This window comes from Cucumis sativus, chromosome 2 (genome assembly GCF_000004075.3).
Source record: "Cucumis sativus cultivar 9930 chromosome 2, Cucumber_9930_V3, whole genome shotgun sequence".
Lineage (NCBI taxonomy): Eukaryota > Viridiplantae > Streptophyta > Magnoliopsida > Cucurbitales > Cucurbitaceae > Cucumis > Cucumis sativus.
The window spans coordinates 14,354,792-14,374,814 of record NC_026656.2 but is presented as its reverse complement, the minus strand read 5'-3'; the positions used below and the strand labels follow the sequence as shown (position 1 = coordinate 14,374,814).

The 20,023-nt window shown below is 32.7% G+C and overlaps 3 protein-coding genes and 1 long non-coding RNA gene across 4 annotated transcripts; 1 reads left to right on the top strand and 3 right to left on the bottom strand.

The window, feature by feature from the left end:
- Nucleotides 1-6,616: 6,616 nt before the first annotated feature.
- Nucleotides 6,617-9,498, bottom strand: LOC101213938 (cell division cycle-associated protein 7). The gene is made up of 5 exons (XM_004148020.3): nucleotides 9,157-9,498; nucleotides 8,750-8,986; nucleotides 8,320-8,403; nucleotides 7,848-7,977; nucleotides 6,617-7,762 (listed from the first exon to the last, which is right to left on the bottom strand). The coding sequence occupies exons 1-5, from the start codon at nucleotides 9,456-9,458 to the stop codon at nucleotides 6,980-6,982; spliced, it is 1,536 nt and encodes a 511-aa protein (XP_004148068.1). The 5' UTR covers nucleotides 9,459-9,498; the 3' UTR covers nucleotides 6,617-6,979.
- A 2,116-nt stretch (nucleotides 9,499-11,614) lies between these two features.
- LOC101208815 (zinc finger protein 830) lies at nucleotides 11,615-16,438 on the top strand. Its single transcript, XM_004148000.3, has 8 exons — nucleotides 11,615-11,960; nucleotides 12,228-12,345; nucleotides 13,080-13,179; nucleotides 14,017-14,230; nucleotides 14,645-14,849; nucleotides 15,526-15,601; nucleotides 15,692-15,738; nucleotides 15,815-16,438. The coding sequence occupies exons 2-8, from the start codon at nucleotides 12,257-12,259 to the stop codon at nucleotides 15,999-16,001; spliced, it is 918 nt and encodes a 305-aa protein (XP_004148048.1). The 5' UTR covers nucleotides 11,615-11,960; nucleotides 12,228-12,256; the 3' UTR covers nucleotides 16,002-16,438.
- A 384-nt stretch (nucleotides 16,439-16,822) lies between these two features.
- Nucleotides 16,823-18,176, bottom strand: LOC116402213. Its single transcript, XR_004214672.1, has 2 exons — nucleotides 17,665-18,176; nucleotides 16,823-17,553 (listed from the first exon to the last, which is right to left on the bottom strand). It is a non-coding gene; the product is annotated as an uncharacterized LOC116402213 (long non-coding RNA).
- Nucleotides 18,177-18,203: 27 nt separating this feature from the next.
- LOC101213693 (B3 domain-containing protein At4g01580-like) lies at nucleotides 18,204-18,778 on the bottom strand. Its single transcript, XM_031881177.1, has 2 exons — nucleotides 18,665-18,778; nucleotides 18,204-18,560 (listed from the first exon to the last, which is right to left on the bottom strand). The coding sequence occupies exons 1-2, from the start codon at nucleotides 18,776-18,778 to the stop codon at nucleotides 18,204-18,206; spliced, it is 471 nt and encodes a 156-aa protein (XP_031737037.1).
- Between the last annotated feature and the right edge of the window lie 1,245 nt (nucleotides 18,779-20,023).

The window sequence follows — 20,023 nt, the reverse complement described above, 5'->3', positions numbered from 1 at the left end:
AAAAAGTCAAATATCAGCTTCATTCACAAAAAGCTGTTTTCTGTCCAACCAATGCCCACTAATTGGTTCATTTCAACTTTTCTTTTCCTAAAATAATATTTATAGATATCGATAGTGGAACCGAAATGATGTTGAAGACGGTAAAAGCAAAACAAATTTGATATTATAAATCGAGTTAAAAACAATTCATAAATTTTGAATTACATCATACTACAACTTCATTCTATTTATCAAATTGACAATGAGGTTTATAGATTTAAGGGTCTTTCTTGCTTTGTTAGATTGGATTTGAGTGAATTGTTTTGTTTTGAGCATCTTTTAACATGTCAATCAACTAGTAGTGTGTAGATAAAAAACAATGAGAAGATATTATGGACTAAAATTAGAAATGTTGGATAGCTACTTGCTAATGCAATGGATTCACAAAAGACTTATGAGTCTCGTGATATTTTTGTTAAATTATAAAAATTTAGTATACCAAGAAGATTTTCTTGTGTGTCAAATATGTATGTAACCTAACTTTTATTAGATATAGAATTAAAATTTACATGTAATAAGAGGTTAAAGTTTCAACATATCAAATATGTTTGTGAATTAAAAAAAGTATGGAATAGGTCAATCGTATATAAATTTAATAGCATAATAATTTATTAATTATAAAGACTTATTTAGACCCTTTTTAAAGTTTAAGTGTTTATTAATTATAGAACTGAAAATTCATAAACAAACAATATTTAGTTGTGAAAATAAAATATACGCATATTGACATGTAAATTCTAATCTATGTAATTTGGGTTTTGGGTTTTGCTCAAATGGTATTAACATAATACATTAAAGATTGAGGTTCGTGCTTGAAATCTACGCAACCTCTTTTATACTAAAAAGAAATATGGATGAATTTGGAAAATATATTGAGTTGTTACATAGCTTTAACTTTACTTCCTACAAAAGTTTACCATTTATATATAATTTTTGTCCAAAAACGATTATTGGTGAATTTAATTTAATTTGTAACACAAGATTTCAAACTAGAAAGGATAATGATAGTAATGTAATTTTATTTATAATTATTTTTGAAAATGATAGAAAGTGTAGTATACAATAATTGGGATTATTCTTAAGATGTAGTGATGATTAAAGCAATCCACTTCAACTCCCTTTTCAATTGCAAATTTTAAAAAGTTGAAGGACTAAGAGTAAAAAAAAAAAAGACTATTTTGAATTTTTTTTTCAATAAAGAAATTTAGTGGTTCTTTGATAATGACCCAATAATGATTTTGTTTTCATGATATTTTAGAAAATAGCCTAGACGAATTCCATTATTTAAAAAAAAAATATAGCAAAATTTCATATTTATTTAATTTTTAATAATATATTTTTTTAAAAGAAAAGACTATATATTCTATACTAAAAAAAATATTTTATTCGTTTCTTTGAAAATTTCGAATAAATTTAAAAAGATTTTAAAGAATGTTGTACTTTTTACAAATTGACTCCAAAAGTTTTCTAAAAAATTATTGTTGATAATCATAAATCTCACAATAAAATTGGTATCAAACATAAATTACAATTTTCTTTTATCACCATAGATAAATATTTTACAAAAGAAAAATTATAGCCAGCTAAGCTTAATGAACAAAATAATATTAAATTTATTTTGTATACCAAATAAATTTAGGTAGGTATTGAGTAATAATAATTTGGTTTAAAGAAGAAACTTTTATAAAAGTGACAAAAACAAACATTGATTTAATCGAACTTATTTTGATCGTCACGAACTTGAACGTTAGAAACTAATTAAGTTATTAAACAATGAAAGATTAAAGGTAGTGGTTGTGTATATTATTATAATTATAATGATTGAAAAGTTGAAATTATTGTTTTGTATTTGTATTTGATAGGGTTGGAGGAGGAGAAAGTTGGATGATTTGTCCATTTGTGGACAAAACATCACTAACAATATTACCAAACCTGAGGTCGGTATTGCTTGGACCTTTTCCCTTACTCCTTTTCTTATTGTTCTTCCTTTTTGTTTTTCTTTATTTTAAATTCTTTCATATTAATCTCTCTCTCTTTTCTTCTTCCTTTTTATATTATTGATTTTATTGTCCATAAGACATGTGGTGATTCTCAAAAATTAATTTTAGTTCTTTCTCACTATCAGGTTTAGTATTATGGAGTGTGTTGAATAGTATAGTGTAGAATTAACCTTTGGAATTGACCGGTCAACCAAAGTGTGTGACCAATAACAGTTCAACACGTGCTTAAAACTGATAAAGAAACTTCATACGCTTTTCAACATCCTTGTTTCCAACTAATATATTGGTGACACGTGGCGTCAACACTCTTTTTCACATTTCCCTCCTCTTTAATTTGAATTTTCCCGTATTGTTAAGAAAATTATTATAAATTACAAACGCTTCAAAATATTTACGAAAATATAAATTTTTATATTCTATCTCAGATAAAATTAGTGTTTAAAATTTTATTATATTTTATAAATATTTTTTTTTGTTCATTATGCTAACTTTTAGTTATAAGATTTTTTTTTCTTACAAAATTTATGAGTCTAGATTTTAACATCTATTTGAGAGATTTTGTTCTTTTAACTTTCAAATATGAGGCGTTTGCAAAAATAGCAAAACAATTTATGATAGTAGAACCCACATCACTACATCTTTTAAATTACAAAAGTAGCAAATTTAAACGTAGATAACCTTCGGATAGCTCTTCGATAGCCTTCTGATATCAATAATTACATGACATATTTGTTATATTCGCAATATGCAAAAAAAAAAAAAAAGTGTTATGAACTGTTTTTTTTTTTTAATTTTTTGTCATCTAATGCAATTTTTCTTTAAAGTATTTGTAAATGTTGCCACTATGAATTCATGGAAAAGAACAAGTATATATGATTTAAGAAGTGGTGTACGTAATTTGTTCTTAAACTCATACAAAAGGGAGGTTTATGCCACTTTTAGGCCATTCATATATTTGAATTTGATAGCGTGTTTGTCAAGACTCCAATCAAAGAAAATTACCAACTTTATAATATTTATAAACACTCTGACCGAATCAAATCCATAAAGAAGATGTGCTTAATTAATTTCCTTATGATTTTAATCTAATTCTAAACAAATTCAAAGACAATCCAATGCTTTCAACTGTGGGTCTAAGTTGCTATATTCCCTTTTGCACAATTCTACATGAGTCACTGAGTTTTATGGTTTTTGTTGTCTTAGTTGGATCACCCCCTAATTTAATTCTTTCTCACTATATCAAGTTGGTGTTATGCTTGATGTGGTTTGATACCTAAGTTAGTATTATTAGTTAAAGCTATATAGAGTTTATAACATATAACATATGTACCTTCGATGGTGAGGTGTGGTTCTCCAATATATTATAGTGGAAAACGTTGAGACAAGATTGATAACATGACAATCAACTTTAGGCTTATATTACCTCTTCGTGTAACAAAGAGTTATCTAAGTTCGACCATCATGATCTACAAAGACATTTTCCTTCTTGTTCGAGGATATAAATATGTGATGGGGGGAGGGGGTTCTTTAGTTTGACCCAAAGATCCGAAGTTGGTTATTACCAAGAAGGAATAGAAAATTCGTGAATTGAAGAAATGTTTTTTTTCAATAGTGGTGAATTGTTTTTCTTCTTTTTTATTAATGATTTTGACTTCTTGGACTTCTTCGACTATCTTCAACAATCAATGCTTTTGGATTTGAATATTACAAGATTGGTCCTTATAAAGGAATAGACATATAAAAACAAGATATACATCAAAGAAATTTTTTTAAGTAACAATGTACATGCTCGATCGTAAATCGATTCGGGTCAGGCGGCATCATCCCAAGGATGAGGGAGATGAAAATTGCACTCTTATATAGTTGTCTCACCCTTCACCACAGTAATTGCACTCTTATATAGTTGTCTCACCCTTCACCACAGTGCCAACTGCAATTGAACAAGTAGTCCATGAAATGAGAGAGAATGGCCAAATTTTCCCTCGTGCATTTGGGAAGAAACATGTCCCAATGGATTTGTCAGAACAAAAAGAAGAGTACTTACTTTTTGTTCACTACACCACCGATCGTCCTACATTGTCTGCAATGATTTGCTTTTCACAGTATAACTTTTTTTTCCTTTTTAAAAGTTTCCATATAGTCAACTTTCTCTAAAAGTGGAATGATGATAAAATGGACCTTTCTTTTGACATCAGCTTTTCCAAAAGTCAGAATCATTATTAAAAGTTGGAAAAAAGAAACAGTAGTCTAATGTATGAGTATCAACTAAGACTGATTTAATCTAATAGTTATATTAATATGAGGATATAAAAGAGTCCTCCAACACTATCTTCTCTCCTCCATCAAACCCTTACTCCAATGAAGTAAACCTTATGAGAGGTCATATGGAAAGTACAATCCATAATCAATCCACCAACAATCTCTAATCTCTCATTGAGAAACCATAAGGACTACTACCACTATTTCATATCCTTGATGTACATTTAGGTTGTTTAGGGTGTAGCTCTCATAGATTGCTTGTCTTTATTAGTGGGACCTTTCTTGCAATGATTGCAAGTTATCCTATCATGCATTCTCCTTATTCAAAAAGTCCTTGTTAGTATTCTTTTCTAGCTGTTTGTTTCTTTTTTGTATCAAAATATACGATATACCAACAGTAAACAATTAACAAACTAGTTCTACACTGGTTCGACTACATTAGTCTACCACTTTGAAAAAAAAAACAACAATATTCCATTCAATCGATCAATGCGAGAGCGAAGAAGAACAATCGAGAGAAAGTGATCAAATAAAGAGGTCATGTCACACCCCGTCCCGCACGTGTCCTTACTAGCCATGCGAGACGCAATATGACTTTGAGTATCTTGACGCGTTTAACGTCAAAATACTCAAATTGAGGTCCTTAAACTTTGCTTAATCGCCCAACATTTTACCCTTAAACTTAATAAGACAATAAACAACTTAACATAAGAAAGTAATCAATCAGTAAACTTGTATTGCTTAGGTCAAATGTTTATAACACTTGGCAAAAATTCATAAAAAACAGTTAATTAACTTAAACTAAGTGCCTTGACAACCTCTCCTCACCCTTTCTTTACTTTGGCCTTAATGTCTGGTAACCTGAAAAAATAAAACTTAAAATCATAAGTAAAAAAACTTAGTGTGGTTCTAAGAAAACCTTTATGCGAAATACCTTTCATAAACATTATTATTCAAATCAAACCATTTAAACGCATCTTTTAACATAAATATATCATTTCACTTAAACATCATTTCACATAAATACACATTATTCATAATCATATTCTTTTCACCAAGGTACTAAATCATTCTCTAAGCTAAGATTCATCATCCTGCGTTTAGACTACAATAATGACTTTCTCATCAACAAAATCTGAGAATATCCCGATTTTTTTCTTGTTGCTCAAGTCGAAGAGCAATACACATCTTTTATGCATTGTCCCACCTCATTTCACCATTCACCTCTTTTATACATGGTTGCTTTACTTTTCATGTTGGTTTAAACACCATTTTACAACTAATGGTTTAAACACCATTTTACAACTAATGGTTTAAACACCATTTTACAATCATTTGTATCATCTAAAACCATGTTTTAAAATATAGCATAAACTTTTCAAATAAATCTCTTTAGAAACATTTAAATGAAATCATTATTCAATCAATAAAGACTTCAATGAAAACCTTTCAAACATATGTAATACTTTTGAAGAAAAGACTCACAAACTTGGAAACTTAGACTCTAAATGATTTTCTTCTTCTTCTTCTCGCATAGTCACTTTAGTGGCACGTACTTCAACACTTTATCTTTTCTCTTCAATCTTTCAGAGTACCAATACTTGATCATACTTCATCCTCCTATTTATACTAGTTCTAATAAGGATTAGTCATGCTCAAACTCTCAATAATTCGCCAACTCCTACTCTTAGTGGTGTACGTGTAAACTTGAGATTTATCTTAAACATGCTTAGCTTAATCTTCTACACATGTTTCATTAAGCATCCTTAGGAAATTTAATTTCCTTACTCCTTCTCGCCTAGTCTTTCAACTCGCGAAGAACCTTAATCCCATCCTAACACTTAAACTTCAAAAGTTTTGTCGCATAATCCTTTTTGCTAACTAATTCAATTGTCAACTTCTTGTTGCATAGTTTTGCTTCATTGCCTAATGTTAACTTTTGTCAAACCTTTCATCCAAAACGCCTATTTTTCATAATTAACCAAAGTTTAACATCTTACCAGTCTCACAAGTCATGCTCCTAAGGGGAGTTATAGCTAACAAATTCAACTAATATGTAGGATGTGTTAGTCTATCATATTGTACTTAAAAACAATCTAAATTCCACTTTAAAGGGACAAATTTAGAGTCAAAGTTGGATGTTTTCATAAGGAAATGGAAGGCTATATAAAAATGACCAAGAAAATTTCTCCAACTCTGTTGGGTATTAATAATAAAGTATGGTAATGAAATGATCATCGTGATAATGAATTTAAATTACAAACGCGAACATCAAATTTAATCAAATTGCAAAATTAAAAAGAAATTTGCTAGCCAAATAAGGAATATGTTTCAATCTGATAGTATTCTCATTGAGAAATGGCAACATTTCATCTGAAAATTTGAGGTAAATTGTTTTACATTCTTGCCACGTTACAAACTATCAGATTCAAAGGACGGGTTCAACTGTAGGAGCTGTGATTTGTAAACTTAAACCAAAATACAGTAAGATCCAAAGAAAAAAAACTATTGAACTTACCAAATCACACACTACTCCTTGCTTCTCTAGATTAAAGACACCAAGTTTCTGAGTTCCCAAAAAGTTACTACCCTCAAAACTTCGGTGTCAAAACTAAAACACATAATTTAGCACTATATTGCTTTGAACCTAGACCGCAAAGCCCTATTGCTACTTGAAGATTTTACCTCTGAAGAGGTTGAAATATTTTTGCTCCGGCCTTTGTTTTTTCCTTTGACGAACTGTTTGATCCTTCTTCTTCTTCTTCTGATGTTTTACCATTATTTTCTTGAATGATTCTGCCTTCTTGGCTACGTTCTTCAGCTATACTTTCTGAGTTTGTGTGGGTACTAATATCAGGCTTCACACTTTGGTCTGTTGATGATGTTGTTGTTTGAACTCCTGACAATTCTTTCTCGTGATCATTGCCTATACGACAACCCAGATCCATGGTGTTTGATTCTACAGTAATTGTTGGTTTCTTTTCAGTCAATGAACATTCATCACGACAGTAGTTATCACCATTCTTTCTCTTGCGGCAATCAGCCTTCTCTTTCTCATCAATGATGTTTTCACCAAGTTCATTGTTTGCACATTGATGTTGTGATAGTTCATCATGGTTGAGATGATTAGGAGGTTTAGCGTCTTTTGAGCCCTGCTGCTCCTGCTCCAGGCCTGAGAAGCTCAGCGACCTCTTAACAGAAATATGATCTTTGATCTCGTTATTGGAGATACTCTGTAGCATACTCTTCTTCTCATTTTCAGATACATCCACTGCTTGAGGCTCCATTGTTTCTAGGAGATCATCATTAACCTTAGGAGGGTCATCAGGATTAACTTCAAAATCTGTGAAGGACAGCGACCTCTTCGCAGAAGCAAGATCAGTAGGATTCTCCTTTGAACTTGGCTGTGAGCGTTTGGTTTGGATGAGAAAGTGCGCAACAGACTTGAATCCCATCCTCGTTATCTATGCAGTTCAAACTATTGACCTTAGCAGCAAGGTAAAACAAAAAATACAAGGAGATGATACACATTAAAGATAAGAAATCGACCTTCTTATACAAAGGCCCAGTAGGAAACCATCCTTTCCCTTGGCGACAGAAACTGCAGTTGCAAATTCCACGACAAACGGGACAAATCCAATCTGGGTTTTGTTGGGCTTCAAGAACGTGCTCTCCGTACCTGCAAGAGTGGGAAAATAATAGGAATACTTTGATGGTAACACCAATATAAAGTCCACCCATGTACCAGTTTCAATGCTCAAAACCGAGCTCAAAGTTGTTCTTGCTTTCGCAAAAAGCTAAACAAATAGTAGTTTAGACGGTTTATGCATCCAAAGATTAGAGACAGCACACTGCTAGGAAAAGTGAAGTTTATTTTCTTTACAAACAATGTTATAGTTCTACATGTGTTGAAAGAACTAACACATTAAAAGTTTTCGATTAAAAATATACACCATATTCTCCAAACAACTCAAAGGAAAGAATATCAAGAGAGTAAAAATGAATGTTATCAAGAGAGTACCTCATATACAGACAGTCACCACAAAATTGTCCTTGAACCATGTTACATTTGCTGCAATGAGTACGATGCCCCAATGTTTTTTGCCTGCAAATATAAAAAAATTCCAATTTCCCATTAAATAAAAACATAGCAAATGGTATCATACATTTTCATTAGCTAACAAAGCTGCTAATTCCAATATATACATATCAGTGACAAAATCAGAAAACGATGCACAATATTAATATAATTAGATTATTCTTAGGAGATATTATTCTGGAGATATTATTTGATATTATTTCCTTAAGTGTATTTCTCTATGGTTATATATAGGCTTGTATCTCTATTAAATAATGAATGAAATATATATTAATTCGCACAAAAAGATAATAAGATCACACAAGCAACAGATTTCCACTGAAAAGTTAGGAAAAAATTCTTTTAAACGAACCTGCACTGATGGCAAGTCTTTCCCTTTACTGGATCATAAATTCGTTTCCCATCTTTACCATAACCATCCACAAATAGCGTCCAACTCATCTCTGTACAACCCAACATCTTCTCATGCTCTTCCGTGTATATCTCCGGTCTCGAACCATCTTCAAGAATCGCATCCTCATCCTCAGAGAACTTGTTTTTCCTCTCTATTCGCAGTTCAGAGTAAGTTACAGGCGTCGCATTCTGTAACCTAAAAAATTAAAATAGAAAAAATTAAGACAAAAAGGCAAAAAAAACTGGAAAAATACTGAAGAAGGAGAGCCGAATAAAGCAAGAAAAACTAATATCCCCAATGTGTATCCAAATTAAGGATTCAAGGAAAATGGGTTAGAAAGAGAGATTAAAGGATTCGGCGAAAACCTGGATGATCGTCGGAGGGGTCCGGCTGGAGGGAGGTCGAAGGAAGGTGGAGAAGGTTTAGGGGTAGGTGATTTCCGGCGATTTTGCTTTGAGGGAGCTGAGGATTTGAGCTTGAGAGAGAGGTCAAGGATCCCGAGCTTCTGCATGCGCTCCATGTTTTCTCTGATTCTCAACTCTCTGGACTGCTCGTACTGAGAAATCTCCGGGATTTGGGCGGCGGAAGGATGGTCGATCTCCATTTGGAGTGGTTCCGATGAGGGTTTTGGAATTGGGGATTTCTCAATGCATGAGGGTTCTGTCATTTCTGCTTACACTGTTCCTCCTCTCGGTTCCTTCTTCTATTTAAAATCTTAACGGTCATATTTTTGGAACTATTATTTTCCCATTTCAATGTTTATGGAAAAAGATATCAAATATTTATTATAAGCTACTTTGGTAATAAACTAATCCATATGTTGTCTTTATTATCTACTTACACGTGTGAACTACTTAACAATATTGTTCATATTGTATAATGACCATAGTATATTCATCGCATACATAGTTGTTGTCAAGTTAATCTACTTATAGCTAGATCTATTCTTCATGATGTACACTTGTCTTTCATTCCAAAAGATGTAATTGCAAGATGTAGGATCTATGATCATGAATAGGATCAAAACCATGATGAACAATAAATAGTTGTCATATTCCTCTTTCAAGTAAACTAAGTATGCTTATGGGATTGATTACCTTTACATATATCATATGCAAAGTATACAAGTATGGTTAAGCTAAAGAGATCGAAAGAAGGTACTATATTGAAGTTACATATTGTTGAACTTTAGAAATATATACTCACTTTGTTGAGTATATGCAATATAAGAAAACCACAAATTTTCAATCCTTACCGATAAATAGATTTGCATGTGAGTTTTTTTTTAGTAGACAAGGCGACAAAAAAGCACAATAGTCCACACATGCTCATATTTTACCTTAGAATATTTACGATATACAGTTGGTCGATCAAAGCAACTAGGACATATTTAAATAAAAAAATATCACAACTTTTCAGTTTTTAAACAACAAACAAATTAAATTTGCATGTGGGTTGTTTTGGATAGACGAACATACAAATGCATATATAAGAATCAGGAAGCTATATATTTGTGTATTTTGAAGACTCGACAGAATCGTATTTCAACAAAAGTATTAATGAGATAATAGATGAGAGTTTAAATGTATTATCAAACTTTATCGAAAACTATTATATGGCTCATACATAATCCAAATGACATTTTTATCCCATATAATATTTACAAAAAAAAAAATCGAAATATATATAAGTATTCTAGTCATCTTCTTTGCAACATATAGTATGTTCATTTGCCCAAACACTAGGTTGGGTCAATGGGAAAGGGAAGGGAGTATCTAACAGTGTTCGACCTAAGAAAAGGAACCACATGTGGAAGTTATCATATTTGAACGTGGAGAAGGCTTGAATTTTAAATTTATTACATTATTTATGTAAAAAACAACCAACAGTGGTGGTATTTTAGGTAGAATTCGTGATGATAATGGTCGCTCAAGTTGGCCCAATCGTTAGAGGTTGTGGTTCGAGCTCATCAGTGGCAATCGTCGAAGGTGGTAGTTGAAATTTCTCCAACAAAATTAGGAAGAGGTTAACCATTAAGCACTTTAAATTTATTTTTCTAAGAGTTTACTCCGAGTGCTTATCTTAAACCAATCTATTTTATACCGTTGTTTTTTTCAAAATTTATTTTAGGTGGTTAGCGAACACATGAATTTTTTTCAAAACAACTCATTTTTTAATTTGATAAGTTGAAAAGGTATTCTAAATGCACCTTAGAAATAATAATTTTAGGTATTTAATGACAGTATCTATCTAATTTTTGTAAGTTTAAAATTATCAAACGCCCTGAAGTCATCTACCTCACTTTCACTATGTTGCAATGAGTATCATTAACTTATGATAGCCAATACTCTTAACAAATACCTTTTGATCATTGTTATCATCTTTAGTGCCCACTACTATCGACCACCTCCATTGACTACCATAGTTGGTGTCCAACTCCGGTGACAACCTTTGACCACTGTTGTCACGAGACTATGTTGGATAACTATATCACCACCGACTTCAAGAACTACCCCTATGACCAACTTAAATGAACATTATTATAAATGATTAATTCATAGTAATTTGTTGTTGATTAAAACATATTCTTAGTATACGGTAAACTAAACAAACTTGTATATAGAAACACTTACACTATAAAAAAGTTTCTTTTAACATATTTTAATTATTTTCATAGAAACCATCACGGCTCTCTTATGTTTTTTTAAAAATAAAAGTAAATGTAATCCACACATAATTCTCAAGTTATAATTTTCAAACACAATCAAATTGAGTCGGTTTCTTTACTAAATCATATGTACCCAATTATTTGTTGTTCAATTTGTAGTTAGCAGCAAAAGAACTCATAAAAGAAGAAGAGGAAAAAGTGAAAAGAGGAGAAAAAAAGTAATCGTCGCCTCCACCTTCTTCCCCTCTCCCTCGAACTGCCGCTGATCCTCCCCTTTTCCCTAATCTTCTTCTCCGGCGACACTCCAGCAGCCACAGGCGTTAGGCAGTGACGACGGTAGCCCACATCCACGGTGGTCCACGTTCACCCACGAATCTGACTTGCTTTGTCAGCCCGACGTCCAACGGCTTTGCCTAGTCTCTCGTGGTATCGTATTTTCTCCATTTGTGCATCACGTTCTGACGACTGCGCGTCTTTTGCAACAAAGTTTTTGACTTGGGGGTAAGCTTTCAACAGTTACCCACACTCCGATTGGCTTCATATTCTGTATATATCTTGTAAATTCATTACAAACGCTAGAAATGATTTTAAAAAAGCCTTTTGTACTCGAATTTCTCGCTCGATAATAATATTGGTAAACGCAGTGGGTTATTTGAAGATTCGAGTTCGAATTTGTGTGTCAGGTGTTTTATTGAACCAAATAAAGAGGAAAAAAAAGATGGGGCATGTGGTTTGATGTTATGTAACTTATATTATACTCCGAATTAGGTCTGTAAGAAGGAAGAAAGAAGGCCAAAATGGATGCTCAAGCCAAGAGAAAGGCATTGTTTCGTGCTAAATTGAACGCCCAAAAGAAGGATAAGCGCATTGATTCTCCTCTCGTCAGGTAAATATTGATGAACATGGGAGTGTCAAGGTCTGATAAGGATTTCTCCTCTAATTCCTTTTTCTCTGCTTTTATTTCCGATTTTCATTTGTGGAGTGCAGTAGACTGGTTGGATTTTCATAGGAGGAAGTTACCAACTGGAAATTGTGCTCTGATGGAATATATATATATATATTTTTTAAAAGGGAAACAAGTCTCTATTATTTCAATGAAATAAGACTAATGCTCAAAGTACAATAGAAATGTACAAAGACTAACAACGCTTGGAATCAGGAGTTGCACTGGGGGCATTTCAAGCTCTAATGGAATACACTTCTCACATTAGTTTTGCATTTGGCCGAGTTCGAAGTTCTCTATATAGTTCTCTTTCTCCTTTAGTAAACCGAAGTGTTTCTTTATAGGGACTTTATTTCTCTATATTTAAAATTAATGAAAAATACCCAAGGTGCAGGACTTTGAGCCCTGTGCCTTGGAACTTCATAAAAGCCGTGGTCCTGAGGCGTACCTTATGTTGTGAACCTCGAGGCACAAGACTTGTGCATTTAGCCCAGGTGCACGCCTGTGAGAGCTTTATAAAACACAATATGATAATGGCTGCTTAACTCCAACTATAATCCAACCAACCTATATTGGGGAAGACTGTACGGCTGTTAATGTTTGCGGCTTATTTTTTCCATATGGAAAAAATTAGAGTTTAAAATTCATCATTTAATATTTTTAAAATTCGTAAACAGGTACAATGAATTGGACCAACCTGTCTGTAGGGTTTGCGACATGGTCTTGAAATCAGAAGCTTACTGGGATGCCCACCAATCTTCTCGCAGACATCATGAGGTGATGCTTTACCACCAAATCTTGTTTAAATATATTATTCATGGGCACATCGGTTTTTCTACATTTAGAAAGACCAGTTTCTTTTGCTTGTAATTTGAAAATACAACGTTTAAGGGGTAACTGTTTATTTAGGTTTCTAATGATGAATGATTGGATATTAGATGATTCAACTCTCTGGTCAATGAATGAGATGACTTCACCTATTTCTCATTCTTCTTTCTAGATATATTTTCTTCAATAATATTGGCAACAGAGAAATATATTAAAAGGGGGTAGTTGAAGTATCCCCACAATTCCTGCTCTAAGGAGCAATGAAAAACGATTAGAGTATAGACAAGCTCTTGATACCTGGGAATTTCCAACAAATTATCTTATTCCTTGGAGAGATAGAACCAATCTGTTAGTGTAACACATTTTAGTATTTGTTATCGTATTTTCCTTCTCATTTTTCCTCTTTATTTTTCCTGTTATTGGATATCCTATTGTATTGTCAGATGTGGCTTTCCTTTGAGTATTAATACACATGCTAGCCTTAGTCCCATTATGGGTTGCAGGCATTTCTTTTTGCTATTACTTCATGTTATTGCTACATGGTATTCTAGGTTCACTTTCTCTCTTTTCTCAAGAATCTTCTAATAAGATGGTTTCCGCTTCTTTTATTTGGGGTTTACTTATCCCTGCTGCCATTGTGTTTCCTCTACTAGCTCTTGATAAGGAGCTCAAAGTTTTAAATCCTTTTCCAGCCAAATTTGAGCTGATTTTTGGTCGGACTCGTTATTTTCTTTTTTTGAAAGGGTGGTCGAACTTATTATTGATAGAAGTTACTGTAAATATCAGGCAATACAAAATCTCAAAGCCAGTGCAGCAGGCAGGTCTGGAGTTGAAAATATTAAAGCTGAGGCCCCTGCTGAACTCCCTAACAACAGACCAATAGATTCAAAAGAGAAGAAAGAAATGACTGGGGGAACATCGTCAGAGTTACCAAAACGTCCGTCATCGTCTGTGCTTCCTTCAGATTTTTTCGACCAGAATGCCAAAAGGCTTAAAACTGGTAAAGATATAGGCTTGCATGAGATACTTTTTATACATGTATGCTTGCGTTTATATATGGTATTCTTGAAACCTTAGATGTATGGATGCATATTGTTATTAACTTATTATATATATCCTCTTTGTGAACTTACGAGAGAGGGTAGTGACAAAAGAATTTAATGTAGTTGTGGCACCACTATCTTGCATTTAGTAAAGAGCTGTTGGTAGAAACTCATAAATTTTGCTTCTAAGTCTCCATCATTCGAGAACACCATCTTCCGAAATGGCTTCTACTCTGAAGTTTTTTCTTTGATTAGCAGTGATGATTCTATGGAAATAACGAGAAATTTCCACCCCCATCATTCTTTCATGTCGATTTGGTCTTGCATTGACTCACTTTCCTACATGCCTAATCTTATCTGCAAACTTCCAGGAAAGGATATTGAAACTGATTCACGTAGTGGTAGCATTGCACAGTCACAGGTGATTCCAAAGGCCAGTGACCTTAATAAGAAATCTTCTATGAATGCTGGTTCAGAGGGGAAGCAAATAAAGGGAGCTCTGCCCGAAGGTTTCTTTGATGACAAAGAGGCTGATTTGCGTGCACATGGGATAAAACTTGTTAAGCCTGATGTCAAGTAGGTTCTTCATCATCCCATTTGTTATGTATGCATCTTTCAACTTTTTATGCTTAGTTTGTATCTTAAGTGTTTGTCATCCTTTTATTATATCTAACAATTCTATCATGTTTCATTGCTATAAGGTTAGCGTTTTTATATTATCCTTGGTATATTTTATTTGGTTTTATATCTTATTTGTTCCAATATTTATTTGGGTATATATTTCAACCGGAGAGTATGGGGAAATGGCTTACTGATGATTGGCTGTGTCGTTAGAAATTGTATATCTTTCTTCTGTTTTACATTTTTTGGTGTTTACACTGATTTTGCATTTTCCAACAAACATTTATTTTTTAAAATTTTGCTGAGTCTCTGACCATTGGTTGTGCTGCCGCTCAATCTTGAAGAGTGAAGTCTAGGTCGCAGATTTGCATGGTGGAGCATTTATATTGATTTCCATTTACATCTTACTACATTTCCATAATTACAAGTCTATTTCTACACGTATCAGAGAACTCTAAATGGGGTTCTGCCTGTATTGTAAGGGAATGATCTCATCTTATCGAATGCATGGAAAAAATGTCAACTTTCACGTTCTTCAAAAATTTATTGTTGTGCATCTTTTACTCTTTATAGTTTATACTTTATGGCATGGGATTCCATAGGAACTTGACTGTGTGTACTTCATTGTCAGAGATGAATACAAGGAATTTGAAAAGTTGATCCAAGAAGATTTGCAAGAGGTGGATGACCGTTTGGAAGAGGAGGAGGTAATACCCAACTTATATCTTTTTCTGTCAATAAGTTGACTGTTGGCATTGGCTTGCATTATTATACATTCGTTGCTTTATGTACTACAGATCGATGCTGCCGAAATGATAGAGGAGGCTGAAACCTTAGAACAGAAGTAAGTGAAGCACGATAATTTTATCTTGTTATTCTAATCTTCATTCTGATTGGACCAAACCTTTTTCTGTTGACAGGGCCTACAGGGAGAGAGTAGAATTGTTGAAGAGGAAGAAAATTGAGTTAAAGTCCAAAAAATCAGCAGAACAAAGTAGAGCCGAGCCCCAAATTCCTACTAAAGATTCTCAAGTTGACTACTCCTCGAGTGATGATGATGATAGTGACACAAATTATACAGTAGATTGGAGAGCTCAACACTTATGATATTAATTCGATTACAAATTATACAGTACATTGTGATGATACTAAGGATTCTCAAGTTGACAACTCTTCAAGTGATGATGATGACTGTGACAAATTATGCCATTGATTGGAGAGCTCAACACTTTTTGATAGATATTCGATTCTGAATTTTTGATATCATATAAGATGGAACGAACAAAATAGCGAGAGGAATGTGAATCATGTGATAATGTAGATATTAATTTTCTGTTCAACCGCATTTTGCAGCTTGGGATAGGCTATCAGCTCTTGTTGCATATTGAAAAAAGGGTAGCTGAAATTTTCTTAGTGTTACTTTGGGATTCTTGAGAGTGGCCTTACCGATTAGTACAAGAATTGGCATCACCCCTTTGTTTGACATGTCCAATTTCAAATCAACTATATACTTCATCGAGCCTTGGTCGTTGGAGGTTTACTCACTTGTCTCCACAGCTATTGTACTAAAATAATATTAAATCTCCTTATCTCGCAAATAGGATACTTTATTATATATATTTTGTTCGGAGAGAGATACGACTTGGATTAGCAATTGCATTCAAGCATCAACATTAGGTGACATCTTTTTTAGCACTCCTATCATTCCCACTTCGAAAAGTACATGATAGTGCTCAAAAGAAGGGCTAGAGAAAAGCCCACGAATACAAATCAATTATGCGAAAACACTAATATTTAAACCGATATAATTGATGATTTTTAACAAGTTGATTTTTAAAAAATGTTAGAAGAAAAATATATATTTTATCAAAAATTTAAACGATTCAAAAGTAGGGTTGACACAAAAATAATGATCAAAACAAGGTTAATTAGGAATCATGAAACTGTTAGACTATACGTGGCTAAATCATGTACCCAATTTACAACTTAATTTCAATCACTACATGGCTACCACATTCTACTATACCAGTTTGGTAACCGTGGTTGGGGTCCATGCACGGGTTCCATTTGATCCCCCAAAAATTACCTCTCCTCAAATCTATCAGTTCATCCGATGCTTTCTTGCAACCTTCTCTTTAATTTCTTTTGCTGGATTGATTTGCTTGTTCACTTTTCAAAACAACGACAGAAAGAAACATATATAATACCAAAACGTTTACATGTGAGAGGATAATCAACCTCCAAAATAACATAACAGTAGTGAACCCTTTTCTTTTCCAAGTTGATTGATTTAGTTGATTGGGTGCTAAAATGTGTCAACTTAGGTAAATGTTCTAGTACACCTCCTACCTGCTCCACGCCATTGCTTATATTGTTCGATAATAGATTTGGTTGATCAACTAGAAGCTCGAAAAATTTCAACTTTGAAAGAGATTCTCGTACTACTTAATCCAATCATCTCAAAAACACAGAAATCGCCAACTTTCAAGTTATTGTCCTTCTTAAACTTCCTCCAACCACTTATCAATTCAGCCCTCTATTTCATCATTTTAGTCATATACCAACAACAACTACCTTCCCAAGTTCTTCCATCGGAAATTTGAAGAATGCTCTCCATGGACTTTTCTATATGCATCTCTACAAGCCTTCTTGGTATACTCTAATCATGACAAAAAAAAAAGAAAAAATTTGAAAAATGATCAGCTCGATGAAATATATATATATATATATATATATATATTAGAAAGCAAAATTAGTTAATTTGGCTTACAAGAGATTTTCCTGGATGAATGTGTGAAGTTGACATCTTGCACATGAAAGAAGGATTGAGAGTCATAGATTGGAAAGCGCTTGCGCTTGCCATTGCCCTTTCTCGTTGGTTAGTTGTCGTCGGCCACAGCTTCTTCTTGTTGTCCATCAGTTCTACAGCGCCAAAGTTAACTTCGCCAGTTTTGGAATCTAAGGTTTCTTTTTCGTTATTGATTAGTACAAATGTGATTTACTACCCCAGTATGTTAACTACATGTCCACTATAGAGATTTTTTTTATTAGGAGTGTAGTTCAATCGTTCAACGTAGAGACGTGGTCTCTTTGGGTACACTCCTCTAAATATATATTCTAAAAGAGTTACTAGTTTTAGATATGTGTAGAAGATTAAAAGTACTTTTGAATGATTGTTTATTTGGAGTGTATTAGTTAAATTATTAAAATTTCAAACGCGTTTAACTTTAATCTAACCAAAACCAAAAATAATCTTATAAGTCAATATTAAAAGAGCCTAGATTTGATGTTCTTCATCAAGATCAAACCTCAAACAAGAAACATACCTTGAGATATATGTGTCTCCTTTTTTACCTTTTCTTCAGCATCATCGAGACAAATTATCTTTATTGGATATTCGATTTCTGTAGCTGTACGATCAAAGATAACCACGTAAAAGCTCGAAGATTGACATTCGTATTTAAAGACGAGAAAATACTCCAATCCAACAGAGTAAAACTCTACAAACGTTTGCCAACCATGATCGTGAAACCACACTCTTGTTCCATCATTAGATTTTGTCAAACCCACATTCCACTTTCTACCATCTGCTGCCACCTTGAGACATATTTGGTTAGTTGCAAAAGCTTTTACACCATATTCTCTCACAAACTTTGTTGGGATTTCCTATTAAAAAAACAGTATACAGTTAAAATGAAAAGACAAAGAACCAAACAACATCGTAACAATTAAGAGACTTTGGATAATTGGAGTAATATAATTTTGCTTACAAGCTTTTGATCTTTGAGAGCACTAGCCATAACAACCTTGAAGAAATGGGGACTGTCCAATGCTTTACGAGGTCGTTTAACAACATTGTTCGTCCAATAATTGAAGGAATCCATTGAAAGGAAGCTCTTGTTTAAGAAATTCAAGTATTCTTGTTTTGAGCGAGGGTTTGAGGAAGAATAATCTTGAAGAAATGGGGCATTGAGGAAGACGAGGAAGCCATGGCAATAGGAAGCTTTAATTAATTTGATGTTCCTTTTTGTATTTTTTGTATTTCAAGTCATCTATGGAAATTAATTAAGGAAAATCAAATCTGTAAGAACATGATTAAACCTTATTTTTCAAAAAATCTTCAATTGTTGCCTATTTTGGTACAGAGATCGATAATTATCTTCTTTCATAAACGTTCAACACACTAACTTTCCATATACTTAACATGAACAAGGTATTATCAAATTGTATCAAGAGTTGACCCTTCATATTCTAGTAGTTAACATCAATTAATTATTAGATATATCAACTTCTCATTTTCCCCTTAGATCTTAATCATTACACAAATCCTTATATATAATACTTCAAGTAAACAATAATGTTTAGTAGAAGAGACTATTGTGATCAATTTAAATGAGCTAAAGATGTTGATAGACAATAATATATAACTAATAAACTATGAAGCTTTCTTAATTACATTTATAAATATTTTTTAGTTTTGTCATTTACATTGATTTTTTTTGTTATTATATTAATTTAAATCTTGGACATTTATGTATCTTAATTTATTACTCCCTAGTCCCTCCTTTTGGATTTAGTATGAAAAATATTCTATGAGATGTTTAATGGGGAATTGACAAAAATAGGCCAAAAATGTGATAGATAAAGACTTTTAGGATTGATTGTAAAAAAGTTGACATTTAGGACAAATTGGAGGTGAAATGACGAAAATACCCTCATTTCAGATTAAACATTTCAATTTAAGAACCCGCGAGATGTCTACCAGATGTTTGCGAGATAAAATAATAATAATAATAAATTGTTTTAATTGTTTTATTTTTTTTAAATCCGAATACGAATTGTGTTATACGTATATATATTTGCATCTTAAATGTATAAATTAAATATTATTTTTTATTGTTTCAAGTTGATTTATGGTTGATTTAAGATTGTTTTAGAGATGTTTCAAATGATGTTAGCAATTTATTATTATTATTATTTTATCTCGCAAACATCTGGTAGACATCTCGCAAACATCTCGTAGTCATCTCGCAGACATCTCGCGGGTTCTTAAATTGAAATGTTTAATATGAAATAAGGGTATTTTCGTCATTTCACCTTCAATTTGTCCTAAATGTCAACTTTTTCAC

What these genes read in the sequence shown, in the direction of transcription:
- LOC101213938 (XM_004148020.3), bottom strand. Translation starts at nt 9,458, where the DNA reads ATGACAGAACCCTCATGCATTGAGAAATCCCCAATTCCAAAACCCTCA. An exon ending in CCCCTCCGACGATCATCCAG is followed by an intron (nt 8,987 to 9,156) that starts GTTTTCGCCGAA and finishes TTAATTTTTTAG; the next exon opens with GTTACAGAATGCGACGCCTG. An exon ending in GGTGACTGTCTGTATATGAG is followed by an intron (nt 7,978 to 8,319) that starts GTACTCTCTTGA and finishes CCACTCTTGCAG; the next exon opens with GTACGGAGAGCACGTTCTTG.
- LOC101213693 (XM_031881177.1), bottom strand. Translation starts at nt 18,778, where the DNA reads ATGGATTCCTTCAATTATTGGACGAACAATGTTGTTAAACGACCTCGT. An exon ending in CTCTCAAAGATCAAAAGCTT is followed by an intron (nt 18,561 to 18,664) that starts GTAAGCAAAATT and finishes TTTTTTTAATAG; the next exon opens with GAAATCCCAACAAAGTTTGT.
- LOC101208815 (XM_004148000.3), top strand. Translation starts at nt 12,257, where the DNA reads ATGGATGCTCAAGCCAAGAGAAAGGCATTGTTTCGTGCTAAATTGAAC. An exon ending in ATTGATTCTCCTCTCGTCAG is followed by an intron (nt 12,346 to 13,079) that starts GTAAATATTGAT and finishes ATTCGTAAACAG; the next exon opens with GTACAATGAATTGGACCAAC. An exon ending in CTTGTTAAGCCTGATGTCAA is followed by an intron (nt 14,850 to 15,525) that starts GTAGGTTCTTCA and finishes CTTCATTGTCAG; the next exon opens with AGATGAATACAAGGAATTTG.